The sequence below is a fragment of the Mastomys coucha genome, unplaced genomic scaffold (genome assembly GCF_008632895.1).
Source record: "Mastomys coucha isolate ucsf_1 unplaced genomic scaffold, UCSF_Mcou_1 pScaffold22, whole genome shotgun sequence".
In the NCBI taxonomy this organism is placed as follows: Eukaryota; Metazoa; Chordata; class Mammalia; order Rodentia; family Muridae; genus Mastomys; species Mastomys coucha.
In genome coordinates this window covers 128,232,462-128,251,664 of record NW_022196905.1, presented here as the reverse complement: position 1 = coordinate 128,251,664, position 19,203 = coordinate 128,232,462, and the positions used below count along the sequence as shown (strand labels likewise).

The following is a 19,203-nucleotide window of genomic DNA, read 5'->3' as shown; positions in this document are numbered from 1 at the left end:
ATAAATAAATAAATCTTTAAAAAAAAAAAAAACAAAGAAGAGTGAACCACATGACAAAGTGTAAACTAGGCATTTTAGAGATTTCCTTTTGTCAATGCAATTAATCTGAATCTCTTCACCTTAGCCCCAGGCAGACGGTTCAGACAAGGACAAAAAGCAGCTACATTCTTTATAAGATTATCACAAGAAAAGTCTCTAGGCCACGCTCCTAAAATTCTCCTCTTCTGAAACCTCTTGAGCCAGGCCCACACTGTTAAAATCACCCTCAGCACCACTGTCTTCCATGTTTCTACTAGAACGGCCCACTAAGCATTCCACTGCTTTCCTAATCCAAAGTCCCCAAATCCACATCCCTCCAAACACAAACACGGTCAGGCCTGTCACAGCCATACCCTAGTCCCTGGTACCAGCTTCTGTCTTAGTTAGGGTTTCGTTGCTATGAAGAAACATCATGACCAAGGCAACTCTTTAAAGGACATTTAATTGGGGCTGGCTTACAATTTCAGAGGTTCAGTTCATCATCCTCATCATCATGGTGGGAAGCATGGCATCATCCAGTTAGACAATCACGTTCCAGAAAGAACTGAGTGTTCTACATCCAGAACTAGAGGCAGCCAGAAGGAAATCTCTTCCGTAGTGGGTGGAGCTTGTGCACTAAGAGAATTCAAAGCCTCTCTACACAGTGACATACTTCCTCCAACAAGGCCACACCCCTACAATAAGGCCACACCTAGTAGTGCCACTTCCCATGGGCCAAACATATTCAAGCCACCACGGTGAATTTGAGGCTACCTTGCTTAAACGAGAACCTGTCTCAAAAACATGAATTAATTGTAAATGAGTTGAGAGTGCCAAATGGCCTGGATGTGAGCTTGGGCCATGAATGAGATTCTTAAGAAGCTGATAGGAGGTGAGGTCGAGGCTGGGCCAAGGTGGATAGCATGGGACCAGCATAGCCAGGGACTTCATCTTCTCCAGTAGTGCATAAGTGGGAGGGACAGATGGATGGGAAGGAGCCAGGTGGAGGATGGGATTGGTGGCTTGGAGCACTGAGGCAGGCTTGGTGCAGGCCTGGGTCTTCCAGTGGTTGACACTTGGTATCAGGTGCATTGTACCCACAAAGTAGGGCCTGGCTTCCATCCTACTGCATCGGAATACCTGTAGTACCCCAGGTCCTTTATATTCTATAGAGTGTTACTTGGTCTGTGATGGGAGACATTTACAGGCAAGAGTAGATATTTAAAAGAAGTCCCCATCTCTTCTCTTTCACCCAGGCCTCCTGATGACGGTGGGCAGGACACAAAGGCACTGGTGGAGATGAACGGTATCTCTCTGCTACCCAAGGGGTCCCGAGACTGTGGTCTGCATGGCCAGGCCTCCAAGGTCGCTCCCCAAGACCTGACCCCCACCGCCACCCCATCCTCCATGGCCAACTTCCTGTACAGCACTTCGATGCCCAACCACACCATCCGGGAACTCAAGCAGGAGGTGCCAACCTGCCCGTTGACCCCCAGCGACCTGGCCATGGGCTGGCCTGTGCCTGAGCCCCATGTTCCCAGCACCCAAGATTTCTCTGATTGCTGTGGTAATGCTGTAGTGGGGAACTACATGTCTCTCTGGGTGGTTACCTCTAAGGAGGAGATATTTCTGGGCAAGGGTGGGGTTTGGCCAATTGCATTCTGCAGGGACCCAGTTAAACTTGGGCCTCTACAGACCTTGCATGGGATCAAGAGGCATCTAGAGAGGCCCCATGAGGAGGCTGTCAAGGATTAATCAGAGATGATGAGGTGGTTGGTTCAGCAGGCAGAGGAAGTTGCCAACCAACGTGAGTTCAATCTCTTGAGGCCCATGCGGTGGGAGAAGAAAATCAAATCACACAAGTAGTCCTCTGACCTCCATACATGTTACCAGGTGTGCATTCCTATGAGTGCACAGAACGGCTGGGTATGAAGAAGATGTGGGCTCTGTCCTGGCTGTATGTGACAGGACAAGCCTCTCGCCGAGCCTCAGTTTCTTCATTTGTAAAATTGGGATGCTTATATGAGCCTGAGTATCCCTTATTGAAGATACTTGTGATCAAGATTCTTCAACTAGACATGTCAGATTTGGGTGTTGGGGGATATGGTTCAGTTGATTGAGCTCTTGCTTAGCTGAAAGCATTTGTCTCTAAGCCCGGTGACCTCAGTTCAATTCCTGGGACCCATATATAGAAGGAGGGGAACTGCCTCCCACACGTTGCCTTCTGATCTTTATAAGTAGACGAGTAAATGTAATGGAGTCTGTCTCTGGATATCCGGTTCTGACATAGAGAGCAGCTAAGAGCCGTAGTTAGGGATCCGGCCTGGAGCCTCATGATCACGGGGCTCAGTGCCAGTTTCTCTCATGTACGTGGGGCCCCTCCAAAATGAATGCCTCTTTTCCCCCTTGTTTAGGACAGACGCCCGCAGGACCTGCTGGACCTCTCATCCAGAATGTCCATGCTTCCAAGCGCATCCTCTTTTCCATTGTCCATGACAAGTCAGGTAGGCTGGTGCCCGTGGGGAGGACCTGGTCAGAGTGGTTTTCTGCCGTGAAAACGGGTCCCTGAGACACTGCTAAGAGAAGGGAGGAATGGTTTTTTTTTGCTCATGGAATGACAGCCATGGGCGTCACAAATATCTCCAAACAGCTTAAAATAAGTGTTTGTAGCTCGGTATATATATATAAAATAATATCTGGGGTCTTAGCTTACAGGATGATACCACCCACAGTTGGCGTGGGTCTCTTCACTTCTTTGCACCCTATCTAGAAATTCTCTCACAAACACACCTAGAGATTGTTTGGTTTTGGTTTTGGTTTTGGTTTTGGTTTTTTGGGACAGGGTTTCTCTTATAGCCCTGGCTGCCCTGGCTATCCTGGAACTCACTCTGTAGACCAGGCTGGCCTCGAACTCAGAAATCCGCCTGCCTCTGCCTCCCAAGTGCTGGGATAAAAGGCGTGCGCCACCACTACCCGGCTAGAGGTTGGTTTTCATGGCAGTTCTGAGTCCTGTCAGGTTGACAAGTAGGACTGATGATCGCAGCAGATGAGGAAGTCATTTTGGTGTAGTGTCTCTCGTAAGCTTGTAGACATGGGTGTCATCTGGGCTGAAACTGGAGAGCCATGTGTAAGGTCACTCTTGCAGCACCTGCGCGAGCATATATATCAGGTCAGCTGACCAGACTCGCAAGATGGCAGCTGGTGTTCTAAGGTAATGATCCACCACTGAAAAGGAGGAGTATATTCATGATCTCTCTTCAGAAACTACTGTCACAGCTGCTCCATTTTATCTGTGAGAAGTCTAGAATGTTCCAGCCAGTTCTCAGAGGGGAAGAATTAGATTCCTCCCTGTGAGAGAAGAAATATCAAAAAAGCTAGGTGTATGCCTTTGGTCCAGCATCCAGGAAACAAAGGCAGGAGGATTTCTGTAAGTTCTAGGCCAGTCTGGGCTACAAAGTAACAGGCAGCCAGACCTACACAGTGAGACTCGGCTTCAAAAAAAAGGAAGAGGGGAGCCATGTATGGAGCTGAGGGGGGAAGTTCTTGTTTGAGGCCAACTTGGGCTATACAGTAAGGCCCTGACACAAAGAAAGAAAAAGAAAGGCTGTATGTGAAGGCTGGGAATGTGGTTGAACAGGCGTGTATTGTTTAAGAGTCCCCATCCCTGCCCAGAATTTCTCAGTGAGGGACTGGGAGCTTGGCTCAACAATAAGCCACTTATCTAGCATGTACAGGGTCTTTAGCCTCTTCCACTACACCTCCCTGATTTGCTAGACATGGTGACACGGACCTGTCATCCCAGCACTCAGGAGGCCGAGGCAGGAGGATTTCAAGTTCCTATCCTCAAGTACATAGTAAGCCCCTCCTTTCTCAAGAAATGTGGCCTTCCCAGGCTTTTGTCTGCCTGAGGTAGGGTGGTCTGGGGAGAGATATGTCTGCTACACAGCTCTTTGGAAGATGTAGATGTGGATACGAGGACCAGTGAGGGAGCAGAGGGGATACTGTCTGAGTACCCGAAATCTCATAGAGGCTTAAGTGACAATGGGTAGGAGGCCTGGGTGCTTTAGAGTGGCACCCTAGGCTCTTGGAGGGAGAGCGGCAGGAGCTGGGGAGTCTGACGGGAGGCAGCCCCCATTTTAGGGACCAGTCCTCACTGGGCTTTCTGTGTTTTGATAGAGAAGTGGGATCCCTTCATCAAGGAGATGGAGGACATCAACACCCTGCGGGAGTGCGTGCAGATTCTGTTTAACAGCAGATACGGTGAGTGGGCGGCGCGGCCCACCGGGTGAGCATCTCATTATGTGTGGCAGTCGCTTATGTTCCCCAACACAACAGCATGAGCCATATGCTGGCGCCCGCGCAGCGTCAGTGCGGATGGCATCGGCGTGGGCTCTCCCCTGTCTGGGAGAGGGTGGTTGTGTCAATATTTCCTTCGCAGATTCTTTGTGGGGGTGGAACTATGGCAGATCCCCAGACCTTGAGTCACCTATGGGGAGATGGGCAGGGGTCCACATTGCTCTTTGTTGGCTTCCAGTGTTCGCACAACCCTGTGTTGTTCTCTGCTGTTTCTGTTCTGTTGTGTGTGTGTGTGTGTGGTTGTGCATAAGTGTGCAGGCATATGTGCATGTGTGTCAAGGCCAGAGGAGACCCTCAGGCATCATATTTTAAAAGCATCATCTACCTTTTGTGTGTGTTGTTATTGCTGAGACAGAGCCTCCTGCAGCTTAGGCTAGCATTGACATTGCTGTGTAGATGAGACTGACGTCCAACTTGTGATCTTTCTGCCTCTGCCTGAGTGCTGGGATTATACCACTATGTCCAGTTTTACATAGAGCTGGAGATAGAATATTAGGGATACATTTAAAGTTCTAGACCAGTGAGGCAGCCCTGTCCAAAAAAAAAAAAAAAAAAGTTGGGGCTGGAGAGATGGCTCAGTGGTTAAGAGCACTGGCTGCACTTCCAGAGGTCTTGGGTTCAATTCCCAGTAACCACTGTGGCGCACAACCTTCCATAATGGAATCTGATTCCCTCTTCTGTATATGACAGATCGCTCACATACATTAAACATATATGTATATATGAAAGTTATTAGATACATTTGTATGTGCGTGCTTGTTTATATGCACGTGTTTGTGTGTGTGTGTGTGTGTTTGTGTGCATGTGTGTGCCACAGTGTAAGAGTAGAGGTCAGAAGGTAGCTTATAGGTGTCAGCTCTCTTCTTCCACTTTGTAGGTTCCAGATACCAAGCATGGAGTGACAGGCCTGGCACTTTTAGCCTCTGCACAGTTGTCTTACATTCCTGTTGCTGTGATCAAACACCATGACCAAAATCAGCTTGGGGAGGGAAAAGGTTTATTTTCATTTCACCTTACACCTCTCAGTCACCCTCCATCACTGAAGGAAGGCAGGGCAGGAACTGAAGCAGAAGCCATGGAGGCACACCGTTTAGTGGCTTGCTCTCATGGCTCTCCCAGCTTGCTTTCGTATAGCGCCCAGAACTGCCAACCCGGGTGTGAGGTGGGGCCTCCCACATCAATCATCAGGGGAGAAAATGTACTACCACAGGCCTCGCCACAGGCCTCACCACAGGCCGGTGGGGGCGTTTTCTAATTGAGGTTCTCTCTTCTCAAATGACTCCAGCTTGATAAAACTAGCCAATGCAGCCATCTTCCTGGAAGTCCCCTGTAAAGGTATCTTTTATTCGCCTAATGTAATTGTCATCTCAGAGGCTTACTGCCTCCGTCTGCTAACCTAGCTTTAGTCCTGGAGGCTTCTAGCCTCCATACAATCTTGTCTAGGTCTCTTGAGACTTACTGCTGAATGAGCTCACCCCTTTCTAGTCCTGGCTTTTTTGCACTGATTGTTGACATCAAAATTGGATCTGTATGTTTGTAAGACACTGAATTCAAAGTACAAGGCACTTTACCAACTGAGCTAAGACTGTGTGTGTGTGTGTGTGTGTGTGTGTGTGTATCCATCACATGTGTGTGCAGGTCAGAGGACAGCTTTCGGGATTTGAATCTCTAGCCATCATCTGGGTACCAGGAATTGAACTCACATTGTCAGGCCTGGTTCTGAATGCACCTGTTCCTGCGCCATCATCAAGAGCCTTTGTCTTTTTTGTGGTGCCGTTGCTGTTGTTTTGGGTGTGTGAATGTTTTACATTTATTTTGCGTGTGTCTGTGTGTAAGCTGGAGTGTGAGGACAGATTTCTCCTTGTCCCATGTGTGCTCCATGGACCTAACTCAGGTCGTTAGAGCTTTGCAGCAAAGCACCTTTTCCCACAGACCATCTCTCCTCCCCTCTTTCGGATTTTTGGAGGCACCCTCTTACTCTGTAACCTAGGCTAGCCTTGAAATCTCTATTCAGGCCAAACTGCCTCAGTACATAAAATACTGGATTGTATACATGACCAGTTTACCTACCTACCTTCTTACTTCCTTCCCTCTTCTTTCTTTCAATATGAGTTACTTATTTATTTACAGACAGGGTCTCATTTTACCCAGGCTGCCTTTAAACTCCAGTGTAGCCAAGGATGACCTTGAGCTTCTGATTGTCCCGCCTCCACTTCCTGAGCGGGCCATTACGGGTGTGCACTACCATACCCACTTTTAGTCAGTATTGAGGATGGACTTCGGGGCTTTGTGCGTGCTAGGCAAACACTTCCTGAGTCATTTCCCTGACTCCTTCATTTGTTTTTTTTTAAGACAGGTTTTTCTTCTATAGTCCAGGCTGGCTTTGAATTCCTAGCCATCCTCCTGCCTCCATCTCCCCAGTGCTAGGATTCCCAGGTATTCACTACCATCTGGGCTTCCTGCTTTGTTTTGTTGACCTGCTTTAATGTGCTCCAATCAACGGGTCTTTTAAACTTCGGGGAGGTAAACTCTGTAGGAGATAACCCAAAAGCTGAGGTTTGTTTTTGTTTTTGTTTTTGTTTTTGTTTTTCAAGACAGGGTTTCTCTGTGTAGCCCTGGCTGTCCTGGAACTCACTCTGTAGACCAGGCTGGCCTCGAACTCAGAAATCCACCTGCCTCTGCCTCCCAAGTGCTGGGATTAAAGGCGTGCACCACCACTGCCCGGCTCCCAGTGTAGATTGACTTTGTCAGCCTGGGGTGGATTTCAGGGAGTCTAATGCCAGGCAGTTCACTGTCAGCATGTATAAAAACATACTACAATTCAGGAAAAGGTTTCCAGGCGACAACCGTGCCAGTCAATCCGATTCCAGAGGCGTAATAAAGCTTAAGGTGTGGCTACATAGAAACTCTTTTACAAAGTACATGTGACCCTGAGGGCGGGTTCTAAAGCTAAGGGGCCTAGAATGTAGTATGATCTCTGACCGATAGCGTACAGTTCAGCAGGCCATAAAATACATGTGACATCTCCTCTAAGGATGGGCAATGGTCGAGGGAGGGAAGAGTCTGGGATAATTATTCTGGGGGATTCGGTCTGCCTCTATAGACAAAGGTCACCTGGTCATTAACAAAATCTACTCTGCTTTCTGGGCAGGAAACCAGGTATTTTATCTCCTCCGCTGAGCAGAGGCCCCTGTGTGTTTACATTCCTGGTTTCCCCAGTGATCTGTGGGCGCAAGGACTTTTATGTCCTCAACAGATAGGTACAGCTGTATGTGCTTGTATGCAAGTGCATGTAGCTGTGGGCATTTATGTGCAAGATCATACGGTTGTGGGCCCTTGTATGCAAGTGCATACAATTGTGAGAACTTGAATATGGCTGCCTACAGCAGTTGGCGTGAGGGTCCTGAGTCCACCGTGCTTGGTGAGGATACAAAGGTAGCTTCAAGGAGGCCAAGGTGTCAGGCTGGAGAGTCAGGCCCCTTCCTGAGATGATGCCTTTGCTGCGTGGGCAGGGACTGGTGGCCTGGGCCTCCTGTGTAGGGTCTGGGGTGACCTAGATGGCTGTCCGCACAGGAGTCTCCTGACGTAATCAGGTGAACCTCCTGGGCTGTAAGGAAGTGGTGTGGAGAAGCTCTGGGTATGTGCAAGACAAGGAGGCCTGGGTCAGAGCTGACATCTGCTGGGCTTCAGCTCCAGCCCCTGGTGTTTTCTTTCTGGCTACTATATATGCTTATGATAGACCAGTGACAGGGTAGGGTGCATGTGGTGGACAGCGACAAACAGACAGACAGACACCAGGCATGGTGGTGCACACCCACCATTTTTTTTCTTTTCTTTCTTTCTTTTTTTTTTTTTTTTTTTTGGTTCTTCGAGACAGGGTTTCTCTGTATAGCCCTGGCTGTCCTAGACTCTGTAGACCAGGCTGGCCTCAAACTCAGAAATCTGCCTGCCTCTGCCTCGCAAGTGCTGAGATTAAAGGCGTGTGCCACCACGCCCGGCAGAATCTCACCATTTCTAGAAGCTGAGGATTAAGGTGTCCAGGCTGCCTAGGCTATAAAAAAAGACCCTGTCAGGAAAGCTAAAAAAAGGTTGGGATATGGCTGTCTTGGTAGAGCGCTTGTTTATCGTGCATGAAGCCCTGGATTCCATCCCCAGCATTATATAAACCAGGCATGGTGGTGCACAGCTGTGATCCCAGCTCTTGGGAGAATCCTGAATTCAAAGACAAACCCCCAGCCCCACCTACATCAGAACCAAAAGTTTCTTGAGGCTGCCCCTGCACAGCCATGCGTTCACATGAACTCCACAGAGTGATTGCCCAAACCCCGAAGGCAGGGAGGGTGGCTCCCCAGACAGGAGGTGGGGGTGGGGGAGAAGTGACGTGACAGCTGCTGAGATTTCCTGGCTTTAATGTGACAAGGAGCTAAGTGTGACTTCACAGTGTAGAGCTGGCTGCCAACACTGCCAGCGCTGCTGACAGACAGACCCTGAGCTGTTCCCGAGGCAGCCTGGACTGCTGTGCCCAGCCCCGACTTGGTCAGTGAGTGGCTGAGGGGCAGCTCTGAGCTACAGCACACAGCCCGAGGAGACCAGAAAAGGCCTGAAGCAAGGACTAGCTTGCCCAAAGAAAGCAAACAATATTTGTAGCTTAGCATGATGGTGTACCTGGCCCAACTCTTGAAGACTGAGCCAGGAGGATCGCTGTGAATTTGATGCCAGTCTGGGGAATAGAACAGGGTCCTGTCTCAAGGAGGGGCAGCAAGATGGCTCAATTGGTAAAGGTGCTTGTAGGCAAGCCTTAATGCCCTGGAACCCACATGATGGAAGGAGAGAACCAACTCATGCTACGTGTCCTCTGACCTCCACACTCAGGCTGTGTCCCTTAGCAATGACTCCCAATAAACATTTTAAAATGTTTAAAAGGGCTGGAGAGATGGCTCAGCAGGTAAGAGCACTGGTTGCTCTTCCAGAGGTCCTGAGTTCAAATCCCAGAAACCACATGGTGGCTCACAACCATCCGTAATGAGATCTGATGCCCTCTTCTGGTGTGTCTGAAGACAGCTACAGTGAACTTACATATAATAATAAATAAATCACACAAAAAAACCCTTTAAAAATAAAATAAAATGTTTAAAAAAGAATGCTGGGGCAGGCTGTGGTGACGTATACCTTTAAACCCAGCACTCAGGAGGGAGCTGGACCTCTAAGTTTGAGGCTAGCCTGGTATATAGAATGACTTCCAGGGTAGCCAGGGCTACAAAGAGAAACTGTGTGTGTGTGTGCGCGCGCGCACACACGCGTGCGCGCACGCGTGTGTTTGGAAAGCAAGACAAATCTCTGGGTTTGAGGGTAACCTGGTCTACATAGTGAGTTCTAAGTCAGCCAGGGCTATATAGTGAGACTGTCTGAAACAGTTGAAAGAAGCACAGCCAACAGTGTTAGATGGGACTGTGGCCAAAACCGTATCCAGTGGTGACTTGTTCCTTGCATTCACCCTTGTTCTTGCCCTTCCAGCGGAAGCCCTGGGCCTGGACCACATGGTCCCTGTGCCGTATAGGAAGATTGCCTGTGACCCTGAGGCTGTGGAAATTGTGGGTATTCCAGACAAGATCCCCTTCAAGCGGCCCTGTACTTACGGAGTGCCGAAGTTGAAGAGGATTCTGGAGGAGCGACACAGCATTCATTTCATTATCAAGAGGTGTGAATTGGCTTGGTTCTATGAAAGAATTGCTGCCTAGAATCCCCCCAGTGAGGGGCTGGGGGCGTGGCTCAGTGGTAGAGCCCCTAGAATCCTCCAATGAGGGTCTGGGGGCATGGCTCAGTGGTAGAGCGTTTGCCAGACGTACGTGAAGTGCCGGATTTTTCATTCTTAGAATCACAAAAGCAAAAGGAAGAGCAGATGATTCTGGAACTCGGGACTGTGCTTTGGGACCCTAAGTCTGTGAAGCGTGCCTTCCAGCCTGGGCACCCTATGAGGGCATTTGACTTTTTCCTCTACCTCCACCATATCTCTGAAAATGAGACGAAACGCCTCCTAGTCTGAAAGTACCTTCCCCAACACTATACTTCCTAAAGAATGGTCGCCTTGTTAATTCTGCAGCCGCTGGGTCAGTGGGTGGGGCTGAGAGGGGAAGCAGGGCCCCCAGACAGGAAGCTAGCTCCTGCCGGCATTGCTCTCCGGCTGCTACAGGGCTTGTGGTATCCAGATGTGTGTGAGCTCCCAGAGCTCCAGGAATAGCAGGGAACCCTTGGTCTCTCAGAGAAAGAACACGAAGCCACGTTCAGGCTTCATGCCCTGAGCTTAACCTAGACACCCAACTTAGTCTCCCCTTACTGGCTTTTTTTGGTTTCTTTTTATTTTATTTTATTTTAATTTATTTGTTTGTTTGTTTTGGAGACAAGGTCTCAAATGTGTAGTTCTGGCTGTCCTGGAACTTAATACGTAGGCCAGGCTGGCCTCGAACTTATCAGATACACCCGCCTCTACCTCCGTCTTGCTGGGATCAAAGGCTTGTAACACCGCTGCTGGGCGTTTGGTTTTGGGGTCTTTTGTTTTGTTTTCTGTTTGTTTGTTTTAAAGAAATGGTCTGTGTACTGTGAGCACACTGTGTAGCCCAGGATGACCTTGAATTTCTGATCCTTCTTTTTCCACCATCTAAGTGCTGGGATTCCAGGTGTGCATTCCTGTGCTCTGCATTCTCGATGGCTTCCTAAGTTATGTCAGTCGGATTAGCTAAAGTAATCGGTTTTGTGACCTTTTCACACCTTCAGATCAAGCACTCTTGACTGGAAGGATGTGGCTTTGGGGCGGGAAAAGGTTTATTTCCGCTTCCGGGTCACAGTCCATCATTGAGGAAAGTGGGGCAGGAACTCAGCAGAAGCCATGGAGGAATGCTGCTCACTAATTGAGTGTGCCTCAGCCCTCGCCGGTGTGGAGCTTTCTTATACAGCCCGGGACCACGCCCAGTGACGCCACCGCCCACCGTGGGCTGAGCATCAGTTTATACCGTTCCTCGCAGACTTGTCCACAGGCCAGTCTGATCCGCATCTAGCAGCTAGCTCCTCAAATGGCTCCACTTTGTGTTATGTGGACCCCTGGAAACTAACCATCACACACACACCTCTAACCCCTGGACTCTTCTTTTGAATGATTTCTTTTTTTTTTTTTTTTTTCTTTTTTGTTTTTTTGAGACAGGGTTTCTCTGTATAACCCTGACTGTCCTGGAACTCACCCTGTAGACCAGGCTGGCCTCGAACTCAGAAATCCACCTGCCTCTGCCTCCTAAGTGCTGGGATTAAAGGCGTGTGCCACCACCGCCTGGCTCGCATGATTTCTTTTCTATATTCATGTCAATAATAACTGTTTTAAGATGTGTGTCAGTAGCAACGTACACCTTTGATCCCAGCACTCAGGAAGTAGAATCGGGTAGATCTTTGAGTTCAAGACCAGCCAGAGCAACATGGAGAAACCCTGTCTCAAAAAACCAGAAAAAAAGAAGAAGAAGAAAAGCTATTGTTAGGTTTTTGAGATAAGGTTTGAATACATAGCTTATGGCTGGACTGGACCTCAAGGTCCTCCTGCCTTAGCCTCCCAAATGCTGGAATTGCAGGCGAGTACCTCCATACCTGTCATTCTTGGCCTTGGCTTTACATGTTTGGACCTAAGCCATCCCTGGGCCTCTTCCCCTGCAATTGGTCCATCAGTATCTGACCCTGTCACAGGGTTCAAGGTCTCTGTGGATCCCGTGAAGTAGAGGCTTGCATGGATGAACAAGCACATCACTACAAGGGCCTTGCTTCTAGATGTTTTTATGATAGCCTAGTGTTTACTCTTGCTTCAGGCCTCTACCTTCTGAGTATGCCCCCGAAGGAGCCCTTGGGTCAGCTTCCACGACTATGACCTGTCCAGTGGCTTTGAGTTGCTTTTTGCTGAGCCTGGGCCCTTAGAGACATGGGTATAACAGGGGCTTCATGAGTAGGTCTAGGGTGGTAGTGTGGTTCAGTGGTCAGAGCACCTGCCTGGCATCCACAAATCCCCAGATTCCATCCCCAGCACTGCAGAATCCAGGCATAGTATTTACAGGCCTACAATTCCAGCGCATAAGAGTGGGATCAGGAATCCGAGGTCATCCTTGGTTACATAGGGAGTTCAAGGTCAGCCTGGGCTCCATGAGACCCTGCCTCATAAAAAGCAACACAGAACAACGGAAAACCTATACAGGTCTTTCGTGGCTGGAGTAGTAGAGGGACAGGAGCTTGAGTTGTTCCACTATAGCAAAATAGGGTTGCGAGCTAGCCCCCCTTGTTGGCATAATGTCCAGATAGATCATGGGCCATGGCTTCCCTGGCTAAGCAGAAACATTCACATTCTGAGATTTTAGAGTCCTCCTGTAATAGTTATATTTCCTGGTCGCTATTACAGAACCCTGGACAAAAGCTACTTAAGGAGAGAAGGCTTACTGGGGCTCACAGTCCATCATGGCGGGAAGGTGGGCAGGGGGAGCGTGGGGTGGCAGGTCACTCACAGTGCGTTGCCAGCCAGGAAGCATAGAGATGAATGCTGACTCTCAGCCCATGGGATGTGCCACCCACAGTTAGGGTAGATAATCCCTCCTCAGTCAACCTAATCTAGAGACCCCTTCATGGACTTGTCCAGAGGTTTGTTCTGTGGCCGTTCTGAGTCATGTCAGGTTGACAGTATGAACCGTCACTCCCCAACTCTTGCCCACATGGGTAGTCAACCCCCGTGCCCTAGTCTATGGCTCTAAGAGCCACACTGGTGGCACCTGTGGCATCTCTAAAGGGACCAGCCTTCACCTTTCTCATGCTCTCTCTCTCTCTCCTCTCTCCCCAGGATGTTTGATGAGCGCATTTTCACAGGTAAGTGGGTACCAGCAGGTGTATTCTGGAGTTGGGCTAACCCTGTTACTTTGAGTACTTTTTTTTTTTTTTTTTTGGTTTTTTTGAGACAGGGTTTCTCTGTACAGCCCTGGCTGTCCTGGAACTCACTTCATAGACCAGACTGGCCTCGAACTCAGAAATCTGCCTGCCTCTGCCTCCCAAGTGCTAGGATTAAAGGCGTGCGCCACCATCGCCTGACCAGAACTTGAGTACTTTTCTACATCTTGGGATTTTATGTGGTCTCTGGGATCCCGATGACTGACAGACTGGAACCCTCCAGAGTTTAGAGTCTCCTTGGAGAAAACAGTAATACCATTTGCTCTAACACATAGCCAGGTTCCTTTCGGAACAACCTTGTTTTTTTGTATATTTTGGTGTGTGTGTGTGTGTGTGTGTGTGTGTGTGGTGTCTATGTGGAGGCCAGAAGTTAACACTGGGTGTCTTCCCCAGTTGGCCTCTGTGTTATTCTTTTGGCGGACAGATTGCTCACTGATTGTGTTTTATGTCATCGCCCCCTAATCTTCTTTATGAGCATACGTCTCTGCATCTTTTCTCGTGAAGGCTGGGGCTCCACATTCAGGTTTTCTAAGATTGCAGGCATCTATATCATATCCACCTTGTATTCCCCGCCCCCCCCCCAGCCACGTGCAGACACGAGTTGGATCCCACTCCCACTGATAGACAAAGCAACTAAGGTGCAAGAGAAGTGAGGCGTGGGCGTTCCAAAGCCTCTGCCATGACGTGGTCGGTCACACCTTGTAGAGGGGAGGTATCCATTGTGCCTCAGACTCCAAAAGCTGCCCAGATCCTTGGGGTACAGTGCACCTGAGCCTGAGCCCCATTGACCCAGCAGCTTTCTAGCCTTGGGCATTGCCTGGAGGCCTCAGTGTCCCCATCTGTGACCTGGAGATGATGATAGGAGCTGGGTAGCTGGGCAGTGGTGCCTTTAACCATAGCACTTAAGAGGCAGAGGCAGGAGGATCACTGAATTTGATATTAGCCTGGTCCACAGAACAAGTTCCAGGACAGCCAGGGCTACCCAGAGAAACCCTGTTTTTTGTTGGTTTGTTTGTTCTTTTTTTTTTTTTTTAAGGTAATACCAGCCTTCTAGTTTTTGGTTTTATTAAACAAGAAAATGACCCTATGGGATAAATCTGGTGGGGGTGTGGCCTTTATCCTGAGGTCACGTTACCATGTCCTGGTAGAGGGCAGAGGCATCCTTCCAGATGAGGGCAGGGTATCGACAGATGACTTCCTGACTGTTTCAGACACAGCCCCAAAGAAGAGATCAAATGCACATCCCACCCTCCCAGGAGTGACCTGAGAAATGTCCTATAGAAGCCACTGCCTGGGTGTCTCTTTAGGGCTTCACAGATAGGTCTTACTGTTGTAGCTCAGGCTAGCTTCGAACTCAAGGCATTCCTCCAACTTCAGGTTCCCGAATATTGGGATTGCAGGTATGTGCCACCACATTTGACCAAAGAGCCATCATTTTAAGCCCAACTCTTCCCACAGGGAACAAGTTTACCAAAGACCCCATGAAGCTGGAGCCAGCTAGCCCACCAGAAGACACTTCCACAGAAGTCTGTAGGGACGGCATGCTGGACCTGGCTGGGACTGCCTGGTAAGGGCCCTCCTCTGCTCTGGGTTAGGCCTATGTTCTGCATGGTATAGGAAGGGCCGAGGTCTGACTGGTCCCCATCACCCCTCTCGGGCACTTGGTTTTCACACAAGGACTCCAAATACATGTCTTCCAGGCCAGTGAGAGACAAAGTGGGGCAAGAGAACATGGGGAGCACAGTATTTCAGGTGTCAGTTATCTTGGGAAGCTTCCTTGCATCCTCACACGGCTTGTCCCTGTGACAACCCACAGTCAAGTCACTGGCCCTAATCACCAACCCAGGCTGTGAACTGAGAGGGACAAAATCTGGTCATGTGGACTGCAGGTGTGGTTCAGCAGTAGAGCACCAGCCTACAATTACCCCAGAGAGGGGCTGGGGGCGTGGCTCAGTGGCAGAGCACCTGCCTAGAATCCCCCAAAGAGGGGCTGGGGGCGTGGTTCAGTGGCAGAGCCCCTGCCTAGAGTCCCCAAGTGAGGGGCTGGGGGCGTGGCTCAGTGGTAGAGCCCCTGCCTAGAATTCCCCAGTGAGGGGCTGGGGGCGTGGCTCAGTGGTAGAGCCCCTGCCTAGAATTCTCCAGTGAGGGGCTGGGGGTGTGGCTTAGTGGTAGAGCCCCTGCCTAGAATCCCCCAGTGAGGGGCTGGGCTTGTGGTTTAGTGGTAGAGCCTCTGCCTAGAATCCCCCAGTGAGGGGCTGGGGGTATGGCTCAGTGGTAGAGCTCTGCCTAGAATCCTCCAGTGAGGGGCTGGGGGCGTGGCTCAGCTGGCTGAGAAGATGGAGGTGAGGGTGAGAACATGGCAGGAGGAGCCAGGAGCCAGGGCTCTGGGAAGCTGGTGCCTGATGCTAGTGTAGAGTAGTGACCACATTCTGTGAAAACATAGGGTCCGGGATGATTGGTATTCTAATTATTTTTGATGGTTTTTTGAGTCCGGTTCTCAGTATATAGCTCTGGTTGTCCTGGAACTTCCTATGTAGACCTGGCTGTGATGTCTGGATCACAAAGATCCACCTGCCTCTGCTTCCCAAGTGTTGGGATTAAAGGCATGAGCCACCGTGCCTGGTTTAAGATTTTTCTTTTTCTTTTTAAGATTTTTTTTTTTATGTGTATGAGTACACTGTAGTTGTACAGATGGGTGTGAGCCATCATGTGTGTGGCTGCTGGGAATTGAACTCAGGACCTCTGCCGGCCCACTCCCTTCGGCCTTGCTCGCTCTGGCATAATTCACCGTATCTGTCTTCAGATGCATGTCAGATTTTATTATGGGTGGTTGTGAGCCACCATGTGGTTGCTGGAATCCGAACTCAGGACCTTCAGAAGAGCAGTCAGTGCTCTTACCCACTGAGCCATCTCGCCAGCCCCCTGGTTTAAGATTTTTAGTGTGTGTGTATGTGTGTGTGTGTGTGTGTGTTGTATATACACCCTTTGAGTACAGATACCCAAGAACACCAGAAGAGGGCATTGGGCACACCAGAGCTGGAGTTACAGATGTCGTGAGCCCACCATTTGGGTGCTGGGAACTCTACTTGGTTCCTCTGTAAGAGCAGCAAGCCTTTAACTGCTGAGCCAGCACTCCAGTCCGACTCTCTTGAACTCGAAGTAGTCCTCCTGAGTCTGTCTCTCAGGTCCTAAGGTCACAAATGGGGTCTGCAACACTCATATTCAAGGGCTGTTTTTTGTTGTTGTTGTTGTTTTTCGAGACAGGGCTTCTCTGTGTAGCCCTGGCTGTCCTGGAACTCACTCTGTAGACCAGGCTGGCCTCGAACTCAGAAATCCACTTGCCTCTGCCTCCCAAGTGCTGGTACGAAAGGCGTGCGCCACCACTGCCTGGCATGGGGGCTGTTTTTAGAAATGTGGGCAGAGCTGTACTGGGCAGAGTGGCTCAGGACAAGGTCAACCCTGGGTCATTTCTCCACCTTCCTTTCTCTCAGGTCAGACATGAGCAGCATCTCTGAAGACTGTGGGCCAGGTGAGAAGCTGCGTGACTCCCTTGTGGTCCCAAAACTGGAGGGTGGCCATCAGTCCCCAACTGACAGCCAGACAGAAACCAGCCCAGACTATGAACCCCTAGTAATTGGGATAGTTCTCTACCCATGGCCATGCCCCAAGAATCACATTGCAAGCAGCAGAGCATTCTGGGAACACTCTGGGAGGTGATGAGAATAAGAAATCCTGGCATCCCTACTGCCTACCCTGGGTCTGCAGATAACATGGACCGGTAAGCTCTTTACACCAGAGGAACCTGCCTTGGCTTGAGTTTGTCCAAGGGCTCATCTTGCCCTTCATAAAGGTCTGGGCAGGAGCCAAGGGTCCAATGACTTTTCCTAGTCGTTCACTGTCAGTTCGCAGACGTGAGAATGTTCTGGAAAGTCCTAACCTCTGTATGGGCATGTTCATGCCCCTGCCTAACTGGGTCCCTTCTTGTTCTCTTTGCAGGAACCTCAGGAGAGATAGGAATGTTGAGGCCCATCAAAATCGAGCCAGAGGAGCTGGACATTATTCAGGTTACTGTCTCAGGTAAGAGGCATACATCTAAGGACTATTGGTGTTTCTGTTCGTGGCCGGACATGTTGGCAGAAGCTGTGCCGTTCTGCTGCCCAGTGCCTATATATACCATCTGGCCAAGTGCTCTGCCAGTGAGCCACACCCCCAGCCCCTCACTGGGGGATTCTAGGCAGGTGCTCTGCCACTGAGCCACGCCCCCAGCCCCTCAGTGGGGGGATTCTAGGCAGGGGCTGTGCCACTGAGCCGTGCCCCCTTTTCACTTTTTATTTTGAGATAGGATCTCAAATCCTGATAGAATATCAACTCCCTGAACCTACTCTGTAGCTCAGGGTGACCCTAAAGCTTTCAGTCCTGCTACTTCACCTCCCTAAGAACTGAAGTCATCAGGTCACCGGCTGTTCCACCTCTGACTGCATGGATATCTTTTAGACTCTTGATCTGTAGACCTGCTTGGCTGGCCCATGGGGACCTCTAAGGGACCGTGATGGGTGGGACATGTAAAGTATGCCCTCATCATTCAGAGTTTCCTTTTAGATCCTTCACCTACCTCTGAGGAGATGACTGACTCGCTGCCTGGGCATCTGCCCTCAGAGGATTCTGGTTATGGGATGGAAATGCCGGCTGGTAAGAGGTGGGCTGGAGCTGGCCATATTGGAGGGGGCCTTCCTCCCTGGGGAGCCACAGGGAGGGACAGGCGGGTCAGGAGCCCTTGCCTTTGTGGGACAAGACTTAACACACACGTATGGGACCAGCTATGCCTGTGACTTGGGACATGTCTTGAATTTCAAAATGTTTGCGCTTGATTAGATGCTTTGGGGATCTGGGTGGGGGTGGCACACGCCTTTAATTCCAGCACTCGGGAGGCAGAGGCAGGCCGATCTTGAGGCATTTGAAGCCAGTCTGGCCTACAGAGTTCCAGGATATCCAGGTGGCCAGGGCAACGCAGAGTCTCAACAACAACAACAAAAAAGTGGGGAGGGGATGTTGCTGTTGCAGATGGGGCCTCCTTAGTCTACGTGTGAGTTCCTTTGTTAGAGGTTGAAGCGCTTTAGCAGACTGTGAGCTTAGCATGTTTGAGAGGCTGAGTTCCATGCCTAACATCCCAGGGTGTGAAAAATCAAAACATGAACATAAGTCTCTGAACAAGAGAGACACGGTGGAGCATTGATCCCGGCACTGGGATAGAGACAGGAAGATCAGAAGTTCAAGGTCATCAGCCCCCGCCAAGTTGCTGGGATGACAAATGTTCTTGTTTTACTTCTTTTACGGAAGATCACATACATTGATAAAATGCAGTGTGGGAGAGGGAAGGGTTTATTTGACTCACAGGCCCGGGTTCTAGTCCACAGTCCACAGTCTCTCACTGCAGGGGAGTCAAGCCTTGAAGCCTCTAGTGATATCGGTCAAGTCTGTAGTCAAGAGCAGAGAGGATGGATGCATGCTTATTTTTCATGCTCTCTCTCTGTTTTACAATTGAGGACCCAGACCCAGGGGATGTAGCCACTCCCTTTCAGTCTGGCTCTTCCCACCCAAGTTAGGGTAATATAATCAATACAGTCGTCCACAGGCATGCTCATAGGCGCATTAGATTTAGGGACTCCTTATTGAGGTTGTCTAACCCCTGGCTATTCAAAATACCAAAAAAAAAAAAAAAAAAAAAAACAAAAACAAAAACAAAAAACAAAAACAAAAAACGGAGGCCAGAGAGATGGCCCTGCATGGAAAAGCATTTTTTGGGTCAAGTCAACAATTCAAACTAACCATCACAGCTGGTGTGCATCCCCTTGATTTTTTTTTTTTTTTTTT

General features: G+C 49.6%; 1 protein-coding gene across 1 annotated transcript in view; it reads left to right on the top strand.

The window, feature by feature from the left end:
• Positions 1–19,203, top strand: part of Gtf2ird1 (GTF2I repeat domain containing 1) — a 104,617-nt gene that overhangs the window by 52,953 nt on the left and 32,461 nt on the right. The window contains exons 6-14 of the mRNA XM_031391160.1: positions 1,275–1,585; positions 2,433–2,522; positions 4,195–4,278; positions 9,889–10,072; positions 13,229–13,254; positions 14,791–14,899; positions 16,824–16,861; positions 17,329–17,409; positions 17,932–18,021. Of these exons, the coding sequence (XP_031247020.1) occupies positions 1,275–1,585; positions 2,433–2,522; positions 4,195–4,278; positions 9,889–10,072; positions 13,229–13,254; positions 14,791–14,899; positions 16,824–16,861; positions 17,329–17,409; positions 17,932–18,021 (1,013 nt within the window). The remainder of the gene's footprint in view (positions 1–1,274; positions 1,586–2,432; positions 2,523–4,194; positions 4,279–9,888; positions 10,073–13,228; positions 13,255–14,790; positions 14,900–16,823; positions 16,862–17,328; positions 17,410–17,931; positions 18,022–19,203) is intronic.